The 19206-nt window shown below is 55.4% G+C and overlaps 2 protein-coding genes across 6 annotated transcripts in view; both read left to right on the forward strand.

Annotated features, from left to right (window-relative positions):
• The first annotated feature begins 2635 nt into the window (after nt 1–2635).
• Nucleotides 2636–6745, forward strand: LOC142073637 (uncharacterized). 5 transcript variants are annotated; one of them, XM_075133636.1, is made up of 10 exons: nt 2636–2780; nt 3449–3703; nt 3794–4317; nt 4557–4730; nt 4844–4909; nt 5088–5272; nt 5404–5463; nt 5575–5630; nt 5858–5927; nt 6122–6745. In XM_075133636.1, the coding sequence occupies exons 6-10, from the start codon at nt 5261–5263 to the stop codon at nt 6380–6382; spliced, it is 459 nt and encodes a 152-aa protein (XP_074989737.1). In that variant the 5' UTR covers nt 2636–2780; nt 3449–3703; nt 3794–4317; nt 4557–4730; nt 4844–4909; nt 5088–5260; the 3' UTR covers nt 6383–6745. The 5 variants fall into 5 exon arrangements, 1 of the variants encoding a protein (XP_074989737.1); XR_012670437.1 differs by lacking the exon at nt 6122–6745 and having other exon boundaries at nt 5088–5463; nt 5795–6089; XR_012670435.1 differs by lacking the exons at nt 5858–5927; nt 6122–6745 and having other exon boundaries at nt 5006–5272; nt 5575–5608.
• Nucleotides 6746–15891: 9146 nt separating this feature from the next.
• Nucleotides 15892–19206, forward strand: part of LOC142073636 (uncharacterized) — a 43045-nt gene continuing 39730 nt past the window's right edge. Inside the window, exons 1-2 of the mRNA XM_075133634.1 lie at nt 15892–16405; nt 16537–16596. Of these exons, the coding sequence (XP_074989735.1) occupies nt 16394–16405; nt 16537–16596 (72 nt within the window). The 5' untranslated portion in view covers nt 15892–16393. The remainder of the gene's footprint in view (nt 16406–16536; nt 16597–19206) is intronic.

Consider the following 19206-nt stretch of genomic DNA (forward strand, 5'->3'; position numbering starts at 1 on the left):
CGGGGCGGGGCCGCCTGTGAGGGGCCAGGATGTGCCAGAGGAGCAGGCACGGGGAGCTCCCAGCAGGCCCCATCCCCTTGCAACAGAAACGGCTTGCTCATTGGTAGAGCAGAAGGGCAGGGCCCCCTGATTGGTTGCTGCAGTGTACATGGGTGGGTTGAGTGGCTGGGGGTTGGTGGTGCTGGCGGGGGGTGTTGGGTGGAGAGTGTGTGCAGAGTTGGGCCGTGTGCAGAGTTGGGCCGTGTGCAGAGTTGGGCGTGGGGGTCCCTCTGCCTGCCTCGGGTGCCTGCAGGGCTGGGTGAGAGAGGGGAGGTGAGGGCAAAGGCAGTGCCTGAGGGGAGCCGGGAGGGGATAACGCGGAGGGGAGTGTGCTCATGGGAGCGCCCGGGTGCCCTGATGGCTGCTCCTCCTCCCCTCCTGTCCCACGGGTGCACTTTCAGATGACCAAAAGGGAGGCAGGGGTGTTACTGGGGTGGGAGGGGCAGGGCAGGGGGAGGAGGGGAACACATAACATTTACCCTGGGGTCTGGGTCCACGATGGAGGGATGGGGCCATTGCAGATTGCACAAGCAGTTGGTGGTGGCTGCGCTGCGGAAGGGTCCCTGATGTGAGTCTGCAGGCACAGTAGGAAGGCGCAGCAGTGTCTGTGCTGGAGAGCACCTGGGTGCACCTCTGCTTGGGAGCGCAAGGCGGTGCGTGGCTGTGCCTGTGGGTCTACGGCTGTTCCTGTGTCAGCAGCCACAGTGCTGGACACAGCTGCAGGTGAGCAGGGTGGCACGCCTGTGCGCAGACGTGCAGGAGTGCATTCCCTCGAGCGCACCCGCGTGTCAGTGTGCGATTGTGTGCCAGGATAGGGCAGCATCCCCACGAGTGTCCGTGCCTGACAGTGCCCGTGGCCATGCCCCTCACACCCTGCTGGCTCCCGATGCACAGGTGCAGCCATGCAGGCAGAAGGGACGAAGGAAAACCTCCGCATGCTCCGGGAGCACCTGCCCCAGTGTTCTGCTGAGTCACAAAGGCACAAGGAGCTGCTGCGGTGTCTGGTAGGTGTGGAGTGTTCCCCTTGCCCCCGGGAGCTGGGGCTGCGAGACCTGATCCCCTGACCCCTCGTTTCCCCACGCAGGGGAAGAAGCAGCAGGAGCTGCAGAAAACCATGGGACAGTGCAGCATGGACGCCAGTGCCCCCTCCTCTGGCCATGTCCCCCAGCTGGGGCTCCCAGGGCTGTGTCAGAGGCACAGTGCCTGGGTACGGCTCCTCTTCCCAGAACTGTCTTGTGGCAAGTTGTTTGGAAAAGAACCGCCGGGAGCTCCAGCAGCTGGAGGGACTGGTGGCCCAGACCAGGGTGAGTTCTCAGAATCACAGACTGGTTGAGGTTGGAAGGCACCTCTGGAGATCATCTTGTCTTGTCCAATGCCCCTGCTCAAGCAAGGTCACCTAGAGACAGCTGCTCAGGACCATGTCCAGATGGGGACCGCGTCCAGAGTTGGGCCTGGGGGTCCCTCTGCCTGCCCGCAGTGCCTGCAGGGCTGGGAAGGAGAGGGGATGCGTGGGCAAAGGCAGCGCCCGAGAGGAGCTGGGAGGGATAATGCCGAGGGGAGTGCACTCGAGGGAGTGTGCCGGTGCCCTGATGGCTGCTGCTCTTCCCCTCCTCTCCCGCAGGAGCACTTGCAGGTGGCAAGGAGGGAGGCAGCCGCCAGCCTGGAAGAGGCGCAGAAGGTACAGGGGAGAAGGAGGTCGTCCTGACAGGGTCAGGGAGGGGGGTGCCAGTGCTGGGTCCGTGCATCCCAGCAGCCACGGGCAGGGTGGGAGGTGGCAGGGGAGGACATCTACTCCGGGATACGGCATCCGTGATAGATGGGATTGGGCCCCGGGAGATCCCGCAGGCGGTTGGCTGTGCTGCAGAGGGGACCCTGATGTGAGTCTGCAGGCACAGCAATATGGCTTTGGGGAAGGGGGCAGGATGAATGACCCTCACCGGTGTGTCGGGGCATGCCGTGTGTAACAGGAACTCAGGCATGGGCTGGAGGGCAGATGCTGGGTAGTCTGGCGATGCGCCCTGGCCGGTGTCAGTGGGGGTCCTCCTCCACCCCTGCCCCTCCCGGAGACGTTCCTGTGCCGCCTTCTCTCTCAGGTAGACCTCTTTTGGGGAAAGGCAGAGGGAGGCGCAGCAGTGTCCTGTGCAGATGTTTTCTGGCTCCTGTCAGCTCCTCCAGCCTGCTCTGGAGAGCCCTTTTTCTTCTCCTAAGTAGCTCAAAAAATCCCTAAGCAACTCAGGACTCCTGGAAGCAGCTGTGCGTAAGTCTGAGCAGCTCCCAGGCTCCCCTCCATGCCCCCCAGGCCTGGGGTAGGTCTGTGCAGTGCTGGGATACCGGGGGTGCCTGGTGCCAACCCCAGCTGAGGCTGGGCAGCACCCTGGCTCCCTGTTGGCCACCCGCGGGGTCGCCATGCCGGCCGAGGTCTCTTCTCACAGCCTAGAAACCCATGGTGTCCGTAGCAGGGAGAAGACGGTGCCGGCAGACGAGACAGAGGAGTCGCTGCTGCAGGAGATGGTGGCTGTGCGGCTGGTAGGACAGGCAACCCCGCTGTGGGCCTTGGGGAGGGAAGGGTCTGCACTGTGCCCGGGGGACATGGGGGCACTGGTCTCAGCGGGACAAGGGTGGGGGTCTGAGCCCCGAAAACCTCGGCCGCCTCGCACACCCCAACACGTGTCCCTGCTGTGCCTTGGCCTGCAGGAGGAGCAGCTGGCGTCAAGGAGGCATAAGAGCACTTCTTGGCTGAGGTGAGTTGCCCTGGGGGCTCGGGGTGCCGGGGCTCTGCCATAGGCAGTGGGGTGCCTGCGCCAGTGGTCCAAGGGCATTAGGCAGCTTTGGGCTTCTCTGGGATGAAATGCTTTGGTATTTCTTTTCTTCCTAGCTTGGGGGGGGGGTGTAGGGGGGAATTTTGGGGACTACTGGCGAGAACTGTGGGCCGGGGTGTTTTCCCATGCTTGTGGAGACTCACGTCCCAGCCTGCCTGAGGGAGCAATGAGAAGGGGCTGGGGAGGCAGCCCGTGGGGCTCCCAGCTGGGGACACGTTTACACGGAGGCCGGCAAACATTACCACCCACAAACCCCTAGACCCCCTCAAGCCCCCTCCCGTCTTCCCCACAGCTCCCCACGACCCCGCAGCCACCAGCCTGCCCTCTCGCTCCACGGTCCCTATGGCCCCCACGCTGCCCCTCTCACGCCACAGTTCCCCACCCCCTGCCCTTCTCCCAGTCAGTGCCAGGGTCCCAGTCTCACCCCCTCCCTGGTGGCCCCACAGCCCAGTGGCCCCCTGTCCCCATCCCCAGCAGTGCTGTCCCCGTGGCCCCCTTGCCAGGTCCACCCCATCCCATGGGGCCCATTCTAGCTGTCTATCGTAGCCGGTGGCCCTGTCCCCAAGGTCCTGTCCCTCCTCACCCCACAGCCACCGGCCAGCCCAGCCCCTGCTGCTCCCTGCCAGCTTCTCCAGCCACTCGCAGGTTTTGCTGCCAAAGGGAAAGGCCCTGTGGGATGGAGGCCGGAGCGACCCAGCCTGCCAACTCCTGAATGCGGCGTCGCTGCACGCAGCCGCTCGAGGGGTCGGAGCTGCAGCAAGTGGGTCGCTGCCTGCCTGCCGCGTACCCCCAGCCCTTCCTCCTGATGTCCCCCCACGTGCTGGCAGCCGCAGCTCTCTGAGCAAGTGAGAGACCCCATTCCTCTCGGGAGCCTGCAATCATGGTGATTGCCCGGGCTAGAGCAGAGGACTAGTGTATATTTTTCCCCTTCCCAGGCTGTAGTTCGGCGGCTGGATGTTTGAGCCCTGTGCTGGAGCCCACGCAGAGTGGCCGTCCGTACACGTGCGCACACCCGTGGTGCACACGTGTGTCTCTGAGTGTCTGCGTGTGCCTGCTGGGAGTATATGCGCAGCCTGCCTGCTGCCTGGCCCTGGGGTTGGGAGCTGTGAGAGCCTGATGGTCAAGGGACAGGCAAACCCCACAGGGAGACACTGACACGTGGCACCCATGGTCTCTCCCGCCCGTGCCCTAAGAGTGGGTGCTGAGAGTGATATCCTGTTTTCCCGGTGGCCGTGCCTGGGCCCCGTGTCACCTCCTGGGAGGTGATTGCCGTGTCACCATGATGTCACTGTGGGCTTGTGACACGGGCGCCCTGGCAGGTACAAAGGGCGCTGTTTCCAGAGGCAGGGGAGCATGTCGAGGAGAACCTCGGGTGCAGGGCATAGGCTTGGAGAGTACTCGCCAACGACCTGTCCTGTGTCCGCCGTGCAGTGGAGGGCCCCCAACGGGATGGAGGAGGGTGAGGGCAGGGTATCTCCATGGTCCCGGCAGGCCTCGGCTGGGCGAGGGGGTGGCCGGGGCTCTGCATGTGGCTGCGAGTGGTGGGGGGAAGGGAGTAGCCTGAGCCGAGGCAGGGCCAAGTGGGGAGGTTGCATGTGCTGCTGGGGCTGGTGGGGGACCAAAAGGAAGTGGGTCCTGGGGGTTGGGGGTGTGTTGACCTCACAGGGTGGGACGTTCATGCTGGAGGTGTCATTGCAGGGGCCCCACGGGCAGGAGGGACCCCATGAGCACCCGGCACAGCACGGATGGGGAAGCTCCTCCTCTCCCCAGTGGTCACTGGTGCCCCCCACCACCTCCTGCCACGTGCCCAGCACCCAGCTAGCACAGGCTGAGCCGGGTACAGGGCGACGGGGCGTGCAGGATCCTGGCCAGGTGCGGGTGTGCAGATGGCTGATGGGCGCTGGGACATGGGAAGCTGGGGCAGCGCCACGTGCGAGGGGGCGTATGTCTGTGACAGGGAATCTGATGGTTCCCCATTCCTGCAGGAAGCTGAGGCTCCGGGCACTGATCAAGGAGCCAGCCAAGATTCTGTGCAGAGCTCCACACCAATGGTAAGCAGCAAGGAGCGGAGGTGGTGTGGAGTGGCTCCCGGTCTGTGGGGGCTGGGGCTGCAGACCCTGAGCCTCTGCTCTGCTGTCCGCATGCAGGGGGAGATCCATCAGGATCTGCATGATACGATACAGAAGCTCAACAGTAAGGTTGGTGTCCTCTGCTCTGCCCATGTCCCAGAGGTGTGTCGGCTGGGGCTGAGAGGTTTGAAGGGACTTCTGGAGGTCGTCTTGTCTTGTCCGAGCCCCCTGCTCAAGGAGCATCACCTGGCGCCAGTTGCCCAGTGACTGTGGGCAAAAACGTGATTGGGGAGGACATCTTCCCTAGAATATGGGGGCGTCCGTGACTTCCCTATGCCTGGCCTTGTGAGTCACCCAGTCTCCCAGTGCCCTGGAGCAGTGGCGTAGCGAGTGGGCATGGCCCTGGGGCTGGGGAGGGGCGAGGGTGCCCAGGTCCCCAGCCCAGCCGTCCGCGTGGGACGCCCACTGTTTTGCAGTTGGGAAAGCACTACGCCCAGATGGTGGCCTGGCTGCAGGAGGATAAGCAGCAGAATGAGGTAGTGCTGAAAGGGCTGGGGGAAAACGGGTGGGTGCCCACGGGCCCTGGAGTGGGGGGATCGGAGAAGGGCGGCAGCGGGCTCTGGGACTCAGACCCTTCCTTCTCCCAGGTGCTGCATCAGGAAATAAAGCAGCTTGAAGAGGCACTGGAGCAGGAAGAGATCTGGTGAGTTGGGCCCCTCGCCCCACACAGGTGTCCGGGGGGTCTCTGCAGCCCCTGGCGTGATGGGGCTGCCAACGCTAGTGCCAGGCACTGGGGTGGGGGGAATGTGCAGCACGCGGTGTGACAGGGAAGCCCAATCCCTGTCTGGCGTGGTGTATGTTTGGAAGGGGCCCCCTCGCGTGGCCATGGAGGTCTGTAACTCGTCTATAACGAAGCCCTGTTGCCTGCAGCCAGCAGCAGAGGAAGAAGGAGGCAGAGGCGCCAGGGACTGTGCTGCCGGAGGTGGTGGAAGCACAGCTGGTAAGGGGGAGAGCCTGTGCCAGCCCCTGCCGCGGCCAGCGTGGGTCTCGCTGGGGAGAGGGCTCCAGGGAGGTCACAGCCACGCACGGGCTATACTCCTGCGCACGGCGGAGGCCAGGGGCACCGTGCAACTCCAGGTGTCCCGACCCTGCGGCAGTGCTTGACACGTGTCCTTGCTCTGTGTTGACCTGCAGGAGAGAGACGTGCTGGCGAGGAGACGCGGCTTCATTTACTGGCTGCAGCGAGTGTCCCCATGGGTCCCCTGTGCCCTGCGGCCCGCTCCCGGGCAGCAGGTGGGATGGACCGGACACCTGCTCCAGCCGGCAGGGCTCACAGGCTGCTGGGGAGCCGCTGGCCGGCTGTGGGCTTTGCAGCTGGGAAGTGCTCAGCGTCGGTTTTCCCTGAGACGGGGTGTTTTCCCAGGCTGGTGGACTCCCATATCCCACCCTGCCTGAGGGAGCAATGAGAAACGTCTGGGGAGGCAGCCCATGGGGCTCCCAGAACGACCTCCTCCATCCCGAAGGCAAGATGGGGTTGGGGTGCATCCACCCTGCCCTGTCTCTCGTCCCTCTTCTGCCCCACAGGACACTCTGCCTGCTCTTGGTGGGCCTGCAGCTGGCCGTCGGCTTCGCTCTGGCTGCTGCAGTGCTCTACGCCTCCTGGTACGACCCCGAGCTCTTCTACCGCCTGCTGTTGCGTGTGCTGTGTGAGGAGACCTACGCCCACCTGGCATATGCACTGGGAGAGATCCTGCCTGTGGTCAGTGAGGGGCTGCTGCCCTTTTGACAGCCCCCCCAATAAAGCTTTTCCTATCTCCACCTCCGTGGGCTTGCGCGTATTCATTGGGGTGCAGGGAGAGGGTCTTGCCCCACGAGCCGGTCCCCGCAGCCCCTCGAGGCCAGGCCCAGTCTCACCCGCGAGGCACTGGGTGCCACCACCTGCCTGCCGCAAGCCACCTCCCTGCGTGCCAGCCTCACCTGCCCTCCATCCCCGGAGTATTTAGGACGCTGTATCATCAGGTGCAAACCCCCTCTTCTCAGGCCACGGGAGTTTTTTCACTCCACCTTTTTGGCAGCCGTTCAGCACCGTGCAGGCCAACCCCTGTAAGCCTGTCTGAGAGTACTCGGGCTGCAGCAGCCAGGGACACATTTACACGGAGGCCGACAAACGTTATCACCCACAGCCCCCTAGACCCCCAATGCCCTCTCCTTTCCTCCCCACAGCCCCTCACGACCCCAGTCTTTGAAATAGAGCCTTTGTTATATGTTTAGGTCATCCTGACACTGCTTATCTCAGGGACTAAGGATGGTGTGTTCCAGGAAGGTTTGGGAGCAACAGAAGAGCTACATCCTTGATAAGAACATGACAATGCATCGTTAAGCTTGTAACTGCCTTACACATTATTTACATAATTTGCAAGTGTCCAAGGCTTCATTTCCCCCCTTTGAGACTATAGAAGAGGAACTTCACTGTAGTTTCTCTTACATCAGTCTCACTCTTTCATAGAGTTATTTTCCAATTATGGAACAACATTTCCAAAAACACCGTATTATTACATAAGTGCAAACAAAAGTTAATACAATAATCATTGAGACACCTAATAACTTCTTCACCCTTTGACTAAGGTCAGGAACCCAGGAAGGTAACCATTTGAACGTTTCCTCAAATCCGTAATGGAGTATTCCTATGCGAAAACAATAAAGGAGGATCACCCCCCTCAGTTCCTTCATTTCTTATTCTAAAAAGATTAGTATACTTGCACATATATTTCAGTAACAGAATAGAAACAGTAGCTAAAATACAATGTAAAAATACTAGGCCCTGTGTACAACCTAATTCAATGTATGATACGTCAAAGCTCCAAGTGCCATTCATGAATTAACCCGTGTTAATTTCAAATACAATGGATTTTCTTTTCTGCTTTCAATCTTCCACCCAATATTAGGAGGTCCCTTTTTGATTCTGGAGTGATGAACCCAAGGTCCAATTCCTTCCAATTTTACCGCTGTGTAGGTAGTAAGTAGTACTTGGAACGGTCCTTTCCAGCGTTCTTTCAAAGGCTCATTCGCACGTAGACCAAATCTGCAGGCTGAAAATTGTGGGCCGCCGTATCCAGACTCAAAGGTGTCCTTAGTTGCAAATACCTATTAACAGAAGACAGAGCTTCTCCCAGGGGTATCACATACTCCTTAAGATAATGTCTTCCCAAAATAGTTAGAGAACCTGGTTCATGATTTACAGTTTGGTAAGGTCTACCATACAAGATTTCAAAAGGGCTAATTTTCTCCCTTGCTCCGGGGGTTATTCTAACCCTTAACAAAGCTAGTAGTAATGCTTCTGGCCATTTTAACTGCGTCTCCTGGCAAATGTTACTAAGCTGTCTTTTTATTGATTGGTTCATTCTCTCTACTTTACCACTAGACTGGGGTCTCCACGGAGTGTGTAAATCCCATCTAATTCCTAAAGCTTTTGCCAATTCTTTAAGGATTTTTGCTACAAAATGTGGTCCTCGATCAGACGACATCCTGAATCGAGGTATTATTTCCTTTAACAATACTTTGTTTACTTCCCTTGCTTGGTTGGTGTGGCAGGGAAAGGCCTCTGGCCAACCTGAAAAAGTGTCTACCAATACTGACAAGTATCGATACCCATTCTGCCACGGGAGTTCTGGGAAGGCAATTTGCCAATAATCACCAGGCGTGTTCCCCTTCTTAGTTTGTCCAGGGGGAGGTCCTGGTTGTATCCGAGGGTTACTTTTCTGGCGTATCTCCCATTTTCTCACAATACTTTTAGCTATGCCTCCCATTCCAACTCCAATTCCTTGTAAGTTTACATATTCATTGAAGTTTCAGCGCCCCAATGGGTACTTTTATGTTCTGACTCCATTATTTCTCGTAGAATCACTGAAGGGACCGCAATTCGATTATCTTCCGTAATCGACCAATTATCCTTTTTCTTCTAAGCATTCAGTAATTTAGCTAATTGATCTTCTTCTCTACTGTATTCTAGAGTCCCATTCAAATCTCGCTATTTTTCAGGCCATATCAGTAACACCTGTCCTTCAGCAGCCCTTTTTGCTGCTTGATCAGCATGTTGATTGCCTAAAATCTTGGGAGTATTTCCAGACTGGTGAGCCCTGCAGTGCATTCTTGCTGCTTGCTTAGGTAACCGTATAACTTGTAATAACTTCTTTATGAGTTCTCCATATTTTATTGGAGTTCCTTGTGATGTCAAAGGACCTCGTTCTTTCCAAATGGCTCCATGAGCATGAACTATCCCGAATACAAATTTAGAGTCTGTCCATATATTGGCAAAATAGCCTTCTGCCAGTTCTAAAGCTCTTATTAGTGCAAGCAGTTCTGCTTTTTGTGCTGAAGTATTTGCAGGAAGGGGTTTAGCTTCCAATTCAGCATTATTCCTTACAACGGCGTAGCCAGCTTTCGAACTGCATTTATCGCAAAACTACTTCCATCTACAACTCAATTTAGGTCCGAATCATTTATGGGTGTATCTTTCAAATCGACTCGACTAGAGTACACGTGTTCAATAGTCTTAAGACAGTCATTTTGTGTTAATTCTGTATCACCTGGGACAGGTAACACAATTGCAGGATTTAAAGTTGTAGTTACTTTCAATTCCATATCATCTTGCTCTAACAGGAGAGCTTGATACTTCATCGTTCTGCTGGGAGATAACCAACGTCCCCCTTTTTGTTCCAATACGGCAGTCACTGCATGTGGTACCTGTACCAGTATTTTCTGTCCCAGAGTCAATTTCCTGGCTTCCGGAATCAGCAGAACAGTGGCGCCTACTGCTCGCAAGCACGACGGCCATCCTTTACTAACTTGGTCCAATTGTTTAGAAAAGTACCCCACTGGTCTCTTCCATGATCCTATTTGTTGTACCAAAACCCCTGAAGCAATATGGCACCTCTCATGTCCATAAATGAGAGGTTTTTCCAGATTAGGGAGCCCTAAGGCAGGCGCTGACATTAGTGCTTGCTGTAGTTGAACAAAAGCAGTGTGACATTCTGGTGTCCATTCTAGTAATTCTCCTGCTTCTTTCACAGCTTCACAAAGAGGTTTAGCAATAAGTCCAAAATTAGGTATCCACCCGGCCATTCCCAAAAAGGCTCGTAACTCTCTTCTAGGTGTAGGCTCTGGTATTTGACAACCTGCTTCTTTTCGTTCCAGGCCCAGACTCCGCTGGCCCTGAGCGATAGTAAATCCCAGGTAGGTCACAGTTTGTTGGGCGATCTGAGCCTTTTTCGTAGATACCGTGTATCCTGCCAATCCCAAGAAATTTAAAAGGCTGATTGTAAATTGAATAGCTTCCTCCTGAGTTCGAGTTCCCAAAAGAATGTCATCGACATACTGAAGTAAAGCGACCTCTGAATGATCCTGTGGCCATTTTTCCAGCTCTTTTGCCAGCTGATTTCCAAAAATGGTTGGTCTATTCTTAAATCCTTGTGGGAGCACAGTCCTGTGTTTGCCGACCAGTCTTTGGGTTCTCCCATTCACAAGCAAGTAACTTCTGGCTTCCAAAGTCCAATGGTATACAACAGAATGCATCTTTTAAGTCTAGTACTGTAAACCACTGATCAGATTCCTTGAGAGTTGTCAAAAGGGTATAGGGATTAGCCACTACAGGAACACTACATCCTGAACAATCTGATTTATCGCTCTCAAATCTTGAACCAATCTGTACTCATCTGTATGAGGTTTCTTTACTGGCAAAATTGGAGTATTAAATCCTGATTGGCGTTCACGTAATAATCCATAAATCAAGCATTTTTCTATTAAAGGTTCCAAACCTTTCCTAGCTTCTAGTTTAATTGCATATTGTTTCCATCTTACCGGTTCAGCTCCGGATTTTAACGCAGTTACCACCGGTTCTGCAGTCTGCGATCTTCCGGGAACTCCTGAAGCCCATACCAACGGATTCACAGCATCCAGCACAATTTCCGGAATCTCTTCAGTCTTTTCCATAGTTTCCTGCAACACAAATACTTGCGCCTCCAAGGCTTTATCTTCTGGTATATTCACATGTATTTCTCCTTTTTCAAAAGTTATTTGTGCATTTAATTTACTCAGGACATCTCTCCCAAGCAAGGGCATCGGACAACTAGGGATAGATAAAAATTTATGGGTAAATACCCGATTCCCAATTCCACATTTGAGTGGTTGAAGGAAAGGCCGTATTTCCCTTTTCCCTGTTGCCCCAACAACAGGCATGGTTTGTTTACTCAATTTGCCTTTACATGTATTTAATACTGAATAAGTTGCTCCCGGATCTATCAAAATTTTTAATTTCTCTTTCCCCAACTCTACTGTAACCAGGGGTTCCGCTGGGGAACCTTTCGAGTCTTCCCCTGGTCCCCATCAATCCGAATCCTGATCCAGAGTCAGCAAATCCGCTGCTTGCGGATCCTCCCTCTTCTGCGGAAACCTGGTTTTGTTCATAAGTAGCGGGCACCCCCTTTTCCAATATCCTTTCTGTTTACAATAAGCACATTGACCTCTGTCTATCGATGTTTTAAACCTGGCTTCCGGGGGAGGTCTAAACCCATTCCTAATATTTCTGCTTGGTGCCCGATTCTGTCTAAACCAACCATTCCCGTTTCCACTGTTTCTGTTTCCCCTCTGCGATAGCCGCCGCCAACAACTGAGCCTTTCAATTTTCCTTTTTAGCTTGTTCTTTCTCCTGTCTTGTCTTTTCCTCCTCTTCTCGGTTATTATATACTCTCCACGCTACTTCCAGCAACTTATCGATAGACCTCGCATCTCCACCCTCAATTTTCTGCAGTTTTCTTCTAATATCTGGATTCAATTGTCCTATAAAGAAAGTAACAAAAGTCAAATTATCTAGGTCCGTCCATTTTCTAGCAACTTCACACAATCTTTCATAAAAGGCCGAAGGAGTCTTGTCTTTTCCTTGAGCTACCTGATAGATCTTAGAAATGTTCTTTGGTTTAGGTATAGCATTCTTGACTCCAAATAAAACAAGTCTCTGATATTCAGTAAGCAAGAGCCTCTGTGCCTGACTGTTGGGGTCCCAGCCAGGATTTGTAGAAGGAAAATGATCCTCTAGTCTACCCGCTTGAGCGTCCTGAGCGTGGACCCTTTCTGCTTCCTCTCTTGCTTTAAGTGAAACAGTTCTCCGCTCCTCATAAGTCAACAAAGTATTCAACATCACCTGCAAGTCTCGCCAATCAGGACCATGGTTTTCTCTTATAGTTTCTAACACTTCAGTCACTTTTGCCGGATCTTCCCTGTAAGTCCTTGCCATTTCCTTCCATGGCCTTAAATCAGCCGTGGAAAAAGGGACTTTGACAACTACCGGGGCCCCTTCTGGCCCCACAGCCTGTCTCAGAGGCGCTTGTACTGCCGCTCCTCCCTTCCTAGTCCGCCTAGCTACTGGACTAAAATGATTTTCCTCTTCTTCACTGTTTCCCATCGAACTTTCTCCGTCTCCCCCCTTGGCGATACTAATAAATCCACATCCTCCTCCTCTTCAGGAGGCCCCTTAAGCTTTTTACACCTTTTTCCAATGCTACGTGCTGAACAACACTGTCTCGGCACTCGTTCTGCCTGTTTTTCTAACGCCAATACATTCGTATCTTTTGCTACCGACCCACAACCTTTTCGACTTTTATAATCATTTCTCAAAATGAAAAACAAATCCATATACGGCACCTCATCCCATTTTCCTTCTCTTCTGCAAAATAACATTAACTGCAAAGTAGTATTATAATTTAAAGTTCCATTGACAGGCCATTTTTCTTGGTCCTCTAAAGTATACATTGGCCACCATTGATTACCATACGTTATTAATTTCCTTTGCATAAGTGGATCGCCCCCATATTTTCTCCAGTGACTCAAAATACATCCTAAAGGTGAAGTTCTAATTATTCCGCCTTCCGCGGAAGTTATATTCCCCATTTGTAAACCCTTTTATAAAGTAAGACAAAATTATAGTATCCCTTACAATAATGACCAAAACAGCCAAGAATATTCCAAACTAAAATCCCGGGCTCCGGTGATCACCATACTAATGCAGGGAAAACTACCAACCAAGACCGTGGTCGCCAAAAATATTCCAAACCAAAATCCCATGCTCCGGTCATCACCGTACTAACGCGGGGAAAATTACCAAGACTGTGGTCGCCCAAGATTACCAAAGATCACCAAATATATCCCACCGAAGTGTACCACTACAGGTACGACTTACCCGGGGGAACCCAAAAAAAAATAGCAATGTCTCACCCATGGATATTGACCAGCTACTCACCACCAACCGGGAGATCGCAAGGGGAGTCCCCGGAAAATTCCTCCGGTGCGCGCTGGAGTCCGACCCACGATCCTCTCCCGGCAGCGGCTGGCAGCTGAGCAAAATCCAACCCAAATCACCGTGGTCCCATCTGGGTCGCCAAAAACTGTTGTCGATTTTAAGCCCTCGAAACACACTAAACAAGCATGTTTAGAGAGGAGACATGGCTTTATTCTGCCCAGGGTGCAGGGTAGATATTTTCCACAAATCAAGCACACCGCCACAAATTCCAGGCTCTCCTTTATAGTACAAAATTAGCAAAACCATGCCTAAAGCCATGCCTAACTAATACATATTCATGAGATTATGTAAGCGTTACTTCTTATCTTCCTTGGCATTCTTCCCAGTCCTTCTGCGCTTGCGCGGGGGTCTCTGGTGGTCGTCGGTGGTCGTCTGCGGAAGTGCCCCCTCCTCATTTTGAAGCAAAGTTCAGTTTCAGGGCACAGGTTTGCTGCTTTATCAGGGACGACCCTGGCAACCATGCCAGTCTTATTAAAACAGTCTTTGAAATACAGTCTTTCAGATCATCCTGACACTGCTTTTCTCAGGGACTAAGGATGATGTATTCCAGGAAGGTTTGGGAGGAACAGAAGAGCTATATCCTTGGTAAGAAAATGACAATTCATCGTTAAGCTTAAAACTGCCTTACACATTATTTACATAATTTGCCACTGTCCAAGGCTTCAGCAGGATGCTCGGGAAGAAGGCAGGGTTGTCTGCAAGTCCTTGGAGGAAAGAGTGCGGAGGATCACCCCAGCCAGCCTCTGCTCTCCCACGCTCCATGCTCCTGCGGGGAAGACGGCAAGGGGAGAGCAAACGGGGCTTTGCTCTGCTGGCCGAGGCAGCTGCCCCACCTTTGCAAGGGCCTTCCTTTTCCTTCGGGTAGCGCAGAGAAAGGAGCAGTGGGAAGGGGTCCGGGAAGGGAAACAGTCCCCCTCAGGGCAGACGGCGGGAGGGAGGACGGCAGACGTCTTCCCCCCTCAGCGGGACTCTCCCTGCAACCCGCGGCAGCCCGGGCAGCAAAGCGCCTCCAGTTCCACAGCTCCCCTCAGCAAACCTCTGAGGCCAGGCCTTTGCTTTCTAGGCACAGAGGGCTCCTCCGTGGCCCTGGCAAAGGCAGGTCTGGTGGCCCTGGCTTCCTCCTTCCTCAGGGCTGCCGCCTGGTCCTCAGCAGAGGGAGCGCGGGCAGAGGGGACTCTGGCGATATGCCGTGGCTCTTGCCACCTGCGTAATGATGGCTCCCCCCACTTCTTTACAGAAGGAGCTTCCCAGGACATTTCGCTACATCAGATTCCAGGTGCAGAGCAACTGGGGAAACCCAGAGTATGTATATACGGAGTGCAGGTTCACGGGGAGACGGCGAGCCACAACGACCACCCACAAGCCCAAGAGCTCCTTTAGGAAGCATAATAAACCAAAGATGATGTGTGCCAGCTCGACTTGTGTCTGCCGCGTGCCCTCACCCCTTCCTCACGGTGTCCCCCCACGTGCCGGCAGCCGCCGCTCTCTGAGAAAGTGAGAGACCCCATTCTTCTTGGCAGCCTGCAAGCACGGTGTCTGCCTGGGCTAGAGCAGAGGGCTAGTCTTTATTTTTCCCCTTCCCGGGCTGTAGTTTGGGGGCTGGATGCTGGATCCAAACGGGGGCTGGATGCTTGAGGCCTGTGCTGGAGCCCACGCGGTGTGTCTGTCCGCGCACACGCGCACACCCGTGGTGCATGCGCGTGTGTGCGAGTGTCTGCATGTGCCTGCTGGGAGTACATGCACAGCCTGGCTCACGCTTGGACTTGGGGCGGGGAGCTGCCACAGCTGGACAGCCGCGGGACAGGCAAACCCCACAGGGAGATGCTGACACGCCGCGCCCGCGGTCACTCCCGCCGCTGTGCTAAGAGTAGGTGCTGAGAGTGATGCCCCGTTTCCCCGGTGGCCGCGCCTGGGCCCCACAGCACCTCTTGGCACCAGCCCCAGGGACGGGATTGCCGTGTCACAGTGGGCAGTGATGGCCGTATCACTGTGATGTCACTGTGGGCTTGTGACATGGGCGCCCCAGCGGGTACAAAGGAGGCTGCTCCCAGAGCTGGGGGAGCATCTCGAGGAGAACCTCGGTGCTGCTGGGCAGGAGTTTGGAGAGTACTCGCCAACGACCTGTCCTGTGTCCGCCGTGCAGTGGAAGGCCCCCGACGGGAGAGATGAGGGTGAGGGCAGAGTACCCCACAGTCCCCGCAACCCTCGGCTGGGCAAGGGGGTGGCCGGGGGTCTGTGTGTGGCTGTGAGCAGTGGGGGGAAGGCAGGAGCCTGGGCTGAGGCAGGGCCAGGTGGGGAGGAGGACGCGTGTGCTGCTGGGTATGGTGGGGGACCAAAAGGAAGTGGGTCCTGGGGGTTGGGGGCGTGTTGACCTCACAGGGTGGGACGTTCATGCTGGAGGTGTCATTGCAGGGGCCCCACGGGCAGGAGGGACCCCATGAGCACCCGGCACAGCACGGATGGGGAAGCTCCTCCTTTCCCCAGCGGTCACTGGTGCCCCCCACCACCTCCTGCCACGTGCCCAGCACCCGGCTAGCACAGGCTGAGCCGGGTACAGGGCGACGGGGCGTGCAGGATCCTGGCCAGGTGCGGGTGTGCAGATGGCTGATGGGCGCTGGGACATGGGAAGCTGGGGCAGCGCCACGTGCGAGGGGGCGTATGTCTGTGACAGGGAATCTGATGGTTCCCCATTCCTGCAGGAAGCTGAGGCTCCGGGCACTGATCAAGGAGCCAGCCAAGATTCTGTGCAGAGCTCCACACCAATGGTAAGCAGCAAGGAGCGGAGGTGGTGTGGAGTGGCTCCCGGTCTGTGGGGGCTGGGGCTGCAGACCCTGAGCCTCTGCTCTGCTGTCCGCATGCAGGGGGAGATCCATCAGGATCTGCATGATACGATACAGAAGCTCAACAGTAAGGTTGGTGTCCTCTGCTCTGCCCATGTCCCAGAGGTGTGTCGGCTGGGGCTGAGAGGTTTGAAGGGACTTCTGGAGGTCGTCTTGTCTTGTCCGAGCCCCCTGCTCAAGGAGCATCATCTGGCGCCAGTTGCCCAGTGGCTGTGGGCAAAAGCGTGATTGGGGAGGACATCTTCCCTAGAATATGGGGGCGTCCGTGACTTCCCTATGCCTGGCCTTGTGAGTCACCCAGTCTCCCAGTGGCCTGGAGCAGTGGGGTAGCGAAGGGGCACGGCCTTGGGGCTGGGGAGGGGCGAGGGTGCCCAGGTCCCCAGCCCAGCCGCCCGCATGGGACGCCCATTGTTTTGCAGTTGGGAAAGCACTATGCCCAGATGGTGGCCTGGCTGCAGGAGGATAAGCAGCAGAATGAGGTAGTGCTGAAAGGGCTGGGGGAAAACGGGTGGGTGCCCACGGGCCCTGGAGTGGGGGGATCAGAGAAGGGCGGCAGCGGGCTCAGGGACTCAGACCCTTCCTTCTCCCAGGTGCTGCATCAGGAAATAAAGCAGCTTGAAGAGGCACTAGAGCAGGAAGAGATCTGGTGAGTTGGGCCCCTCGCCCCACACGGGTGTCCGGGGGGGTCTCTGCAGCGCCTGGCGTGATGGGGCTGCCAACGCTAGTGCCAGGCACTGGGGTGGGGGGAATGTGCAGCACGCGGTGTGACAGGGAAGCCCAATCCCTGTCTGGCGTGGTGTATGTTTGGAAGGGGCCCCCTCGCGTGGCCATGGAGGTCTGTAACTCGTCTATAACGAAGCCCTGTTGCCTGCAGCCAGCAGCAGAGGAAGAAGGAGGCAGAGGCGCCAGGGACTGTGCTGCCGGAGGTGGTGGAAGCACAGCTGGTAAGGGGGAGAGCCTGTGCCAGCCCCTGCCGCGGCCAGCGTGGGTCTCGCTGGGGAGAGGGATCCAGGGAGGTCACAGCCACGCACGGGCTATACTCCTGCGCACGGCAGAGGCCAGGGGCACCGTGCAACTCCAGGTGTCCCGACCCTGCGGCAGTGCTTGACAAGTGTCCTTGCTCTGTGTTGACCTGCAGGAGAGAGACATGCTGGCGAGGAGACGCGGCTTCATTTACTGGCTGCAGTGAGTGTCCCCATGGGTCCCCTGTGCCCTGCGGCCCGCTCCCGGGCAGCAGGTGGGATGGGCCGGACACCTGCTCCAGCCGGCAGAGCTCACAGGTCCAGGCTGCTGGGGAGCCGCTGGCCGGCTGTGGGCTTTGCAGCTGGGAAGTGCTCAGCGTCGGTTTTCCCTGAGACGGGGTGTTTTCCCAGGCTGGTGGACTCCCACGTCCCACCCTGCCCGAGGGAGCAATGAGAAACGTCTGGGGAGGCAGCCCATGGGGCTCCCAGAACGACCTCCTCCATCCCGAAGGCAAGATGGGGTTGGGGTGCATCCACCCTGCCCTGTCTCTCGTCCCTCTTCTGCCCCACAGGACACTCTGCCTGCTCTTGGTGGGCCTGCAGCTGGCCGTCGGCTTCGCTCTGGCTGCTGCAGTGCTCTACGCCTCCTGGTACGACCCCGAGCTCTTCTACCGCCTGCTGTTGCGTGTGCTGTGTGAGGAGACCTACGCCCACCTGGCATATGCACTGGGAGAGATCCTGCCTGTGGTCAGTGAGGGGCTGCTGCCCTTTTGACAGCCCCCCCAATAAAGCTTTTCCTATCTCCACCTCCGTGGGCTTGCGCGTATTCATTGGGGCGCAGGGAGAGGGTCTTGCCCCACGAGCCGGTCCCCGCAGCCCCTCGAGGCCAGGCCCAGTCTCACCCGCGAGGCACTGGGTGCCACCACCCGCCTGCCGCAAGCCACCTCCCTGCGTGCCAGCCTCACCTGCCCTCCATCCCCGGAGTATTTAGGACGCTGTATCATCAGGTGCAAACCCCCTCTTCTCAGGCCACGGGAGTTTTTTCACTCCACCTTTTTGGCAGCCGTTCAGCACCGTGCAGGCCAACCCCTGTAAGCCTGTCTGAGAGTACTCGGGCTGCAGCAGCCAGGGACACATTTACACGGAGGCCGACAAACGTTATCACCCACAGCCCCCTAGACCCCCAATGCCCTCTCCTTTCCTCCCCACAGCCCCTCACGACCCCAGTCTTTGAAATAGAGCCTTTGTTATATGTTTAGGTCATCCTGACACTGCTTATCTCAGGGACTAAGGATGGTGTGTTCCAGGAAGGTTTGGGAGCAACAGAAGAGCTACATCCTTGATAAGAACATGACAATGCATCGTTAAGCTTGTAACTGCCTTACACATTATTTACATAATTTGCAAGTGTCCAAGGCTTCATTTCCCCCCTTTGAGACTATAGAAGAGGAACTTCACTGTAGTTTCTCTTACATCAGTCTCACTCTTTCATAGAGTTATTTTCCAATTATGGAACAACATTTCCAAAAACACCGTATTATTACATAAGTGCAAACAAAAGTTAATACAATAATCATTGAGACACCTAATAACTTCTTCACCCTTTGACTAAGGTCAGGAACCCAGGAAGGTAACCATTTGAACGTTTCCTCAAATCCGTAATGGAGTATTCCTATGCGAAAACAATAAAGGAGGATCACCCCCCTCAGTTCCTTCATTTCTTATTCTAAAAAGATTAGTATACTTGCACATATATTTCAGTAACAGAATAGAAACAGTAGCTAAAATACAATGTAAAAATACTAGGCCCTGTGTACAACCTAATTCAATGTATGATAGGTCAAAGCTCCAAGTGCCATTCATGAATTAACCCGTGTTAATTTCAAATACAATGGATTTTCTTTTCTGCTTTCAATCTTCCACCCAATATTAGGAGGTCCCTTTTTGATTCTGGAGTGATGAACCCAAGGTCCAATTCCTTCCAATTTTACCGCTGTGTAGGTAGTAAGTAGTACTTGGAACGGTCCTTTCCAGCGTTCTTTCAAAGGCTCATTCGCACGTAGACCAAATCTGCAGGCTGAAAATTGTGGGCCGCCGTATCCAGACTCAAAGGTGTCCTTAGTTGCA

The sequence above is a fragment of the Calonectris borealis genome, chromosome 30 (genome assembly GCF_964195595.1).
Source record: "Calonectris borealis chromosome 30, bCalBor7.hap1.2, whole genome shotgun sequence".
NCBI classification, from domain to species: domain Eukaryota; kingdom Metazoa; phylum Chordata; class Aves; order Procellariiformes; family Procellariidae; genus Calonectris; species Calonectris borealis.

Bases quoted from the DNA above. Each gene is read 5' to 3' on its own strand.
- LOC142073637 (XM_075133636.1), top strand. The intron at 5,631-5,857 runs GTGAGTTGGGCC...TGTTGCCTGCAG, and splicing joins CTGGAGCAGGAAGAGATCTG to CCAGCAGCAGAGGAAGAAGG. The intron at 5,928-6,121 runs GTAAGGGGGAGA...GTTGACCTGCAG, and splicing joins AGGTGGTGGAAGCACAGCTG to GAGAGAGACGTGCTGGCGAG.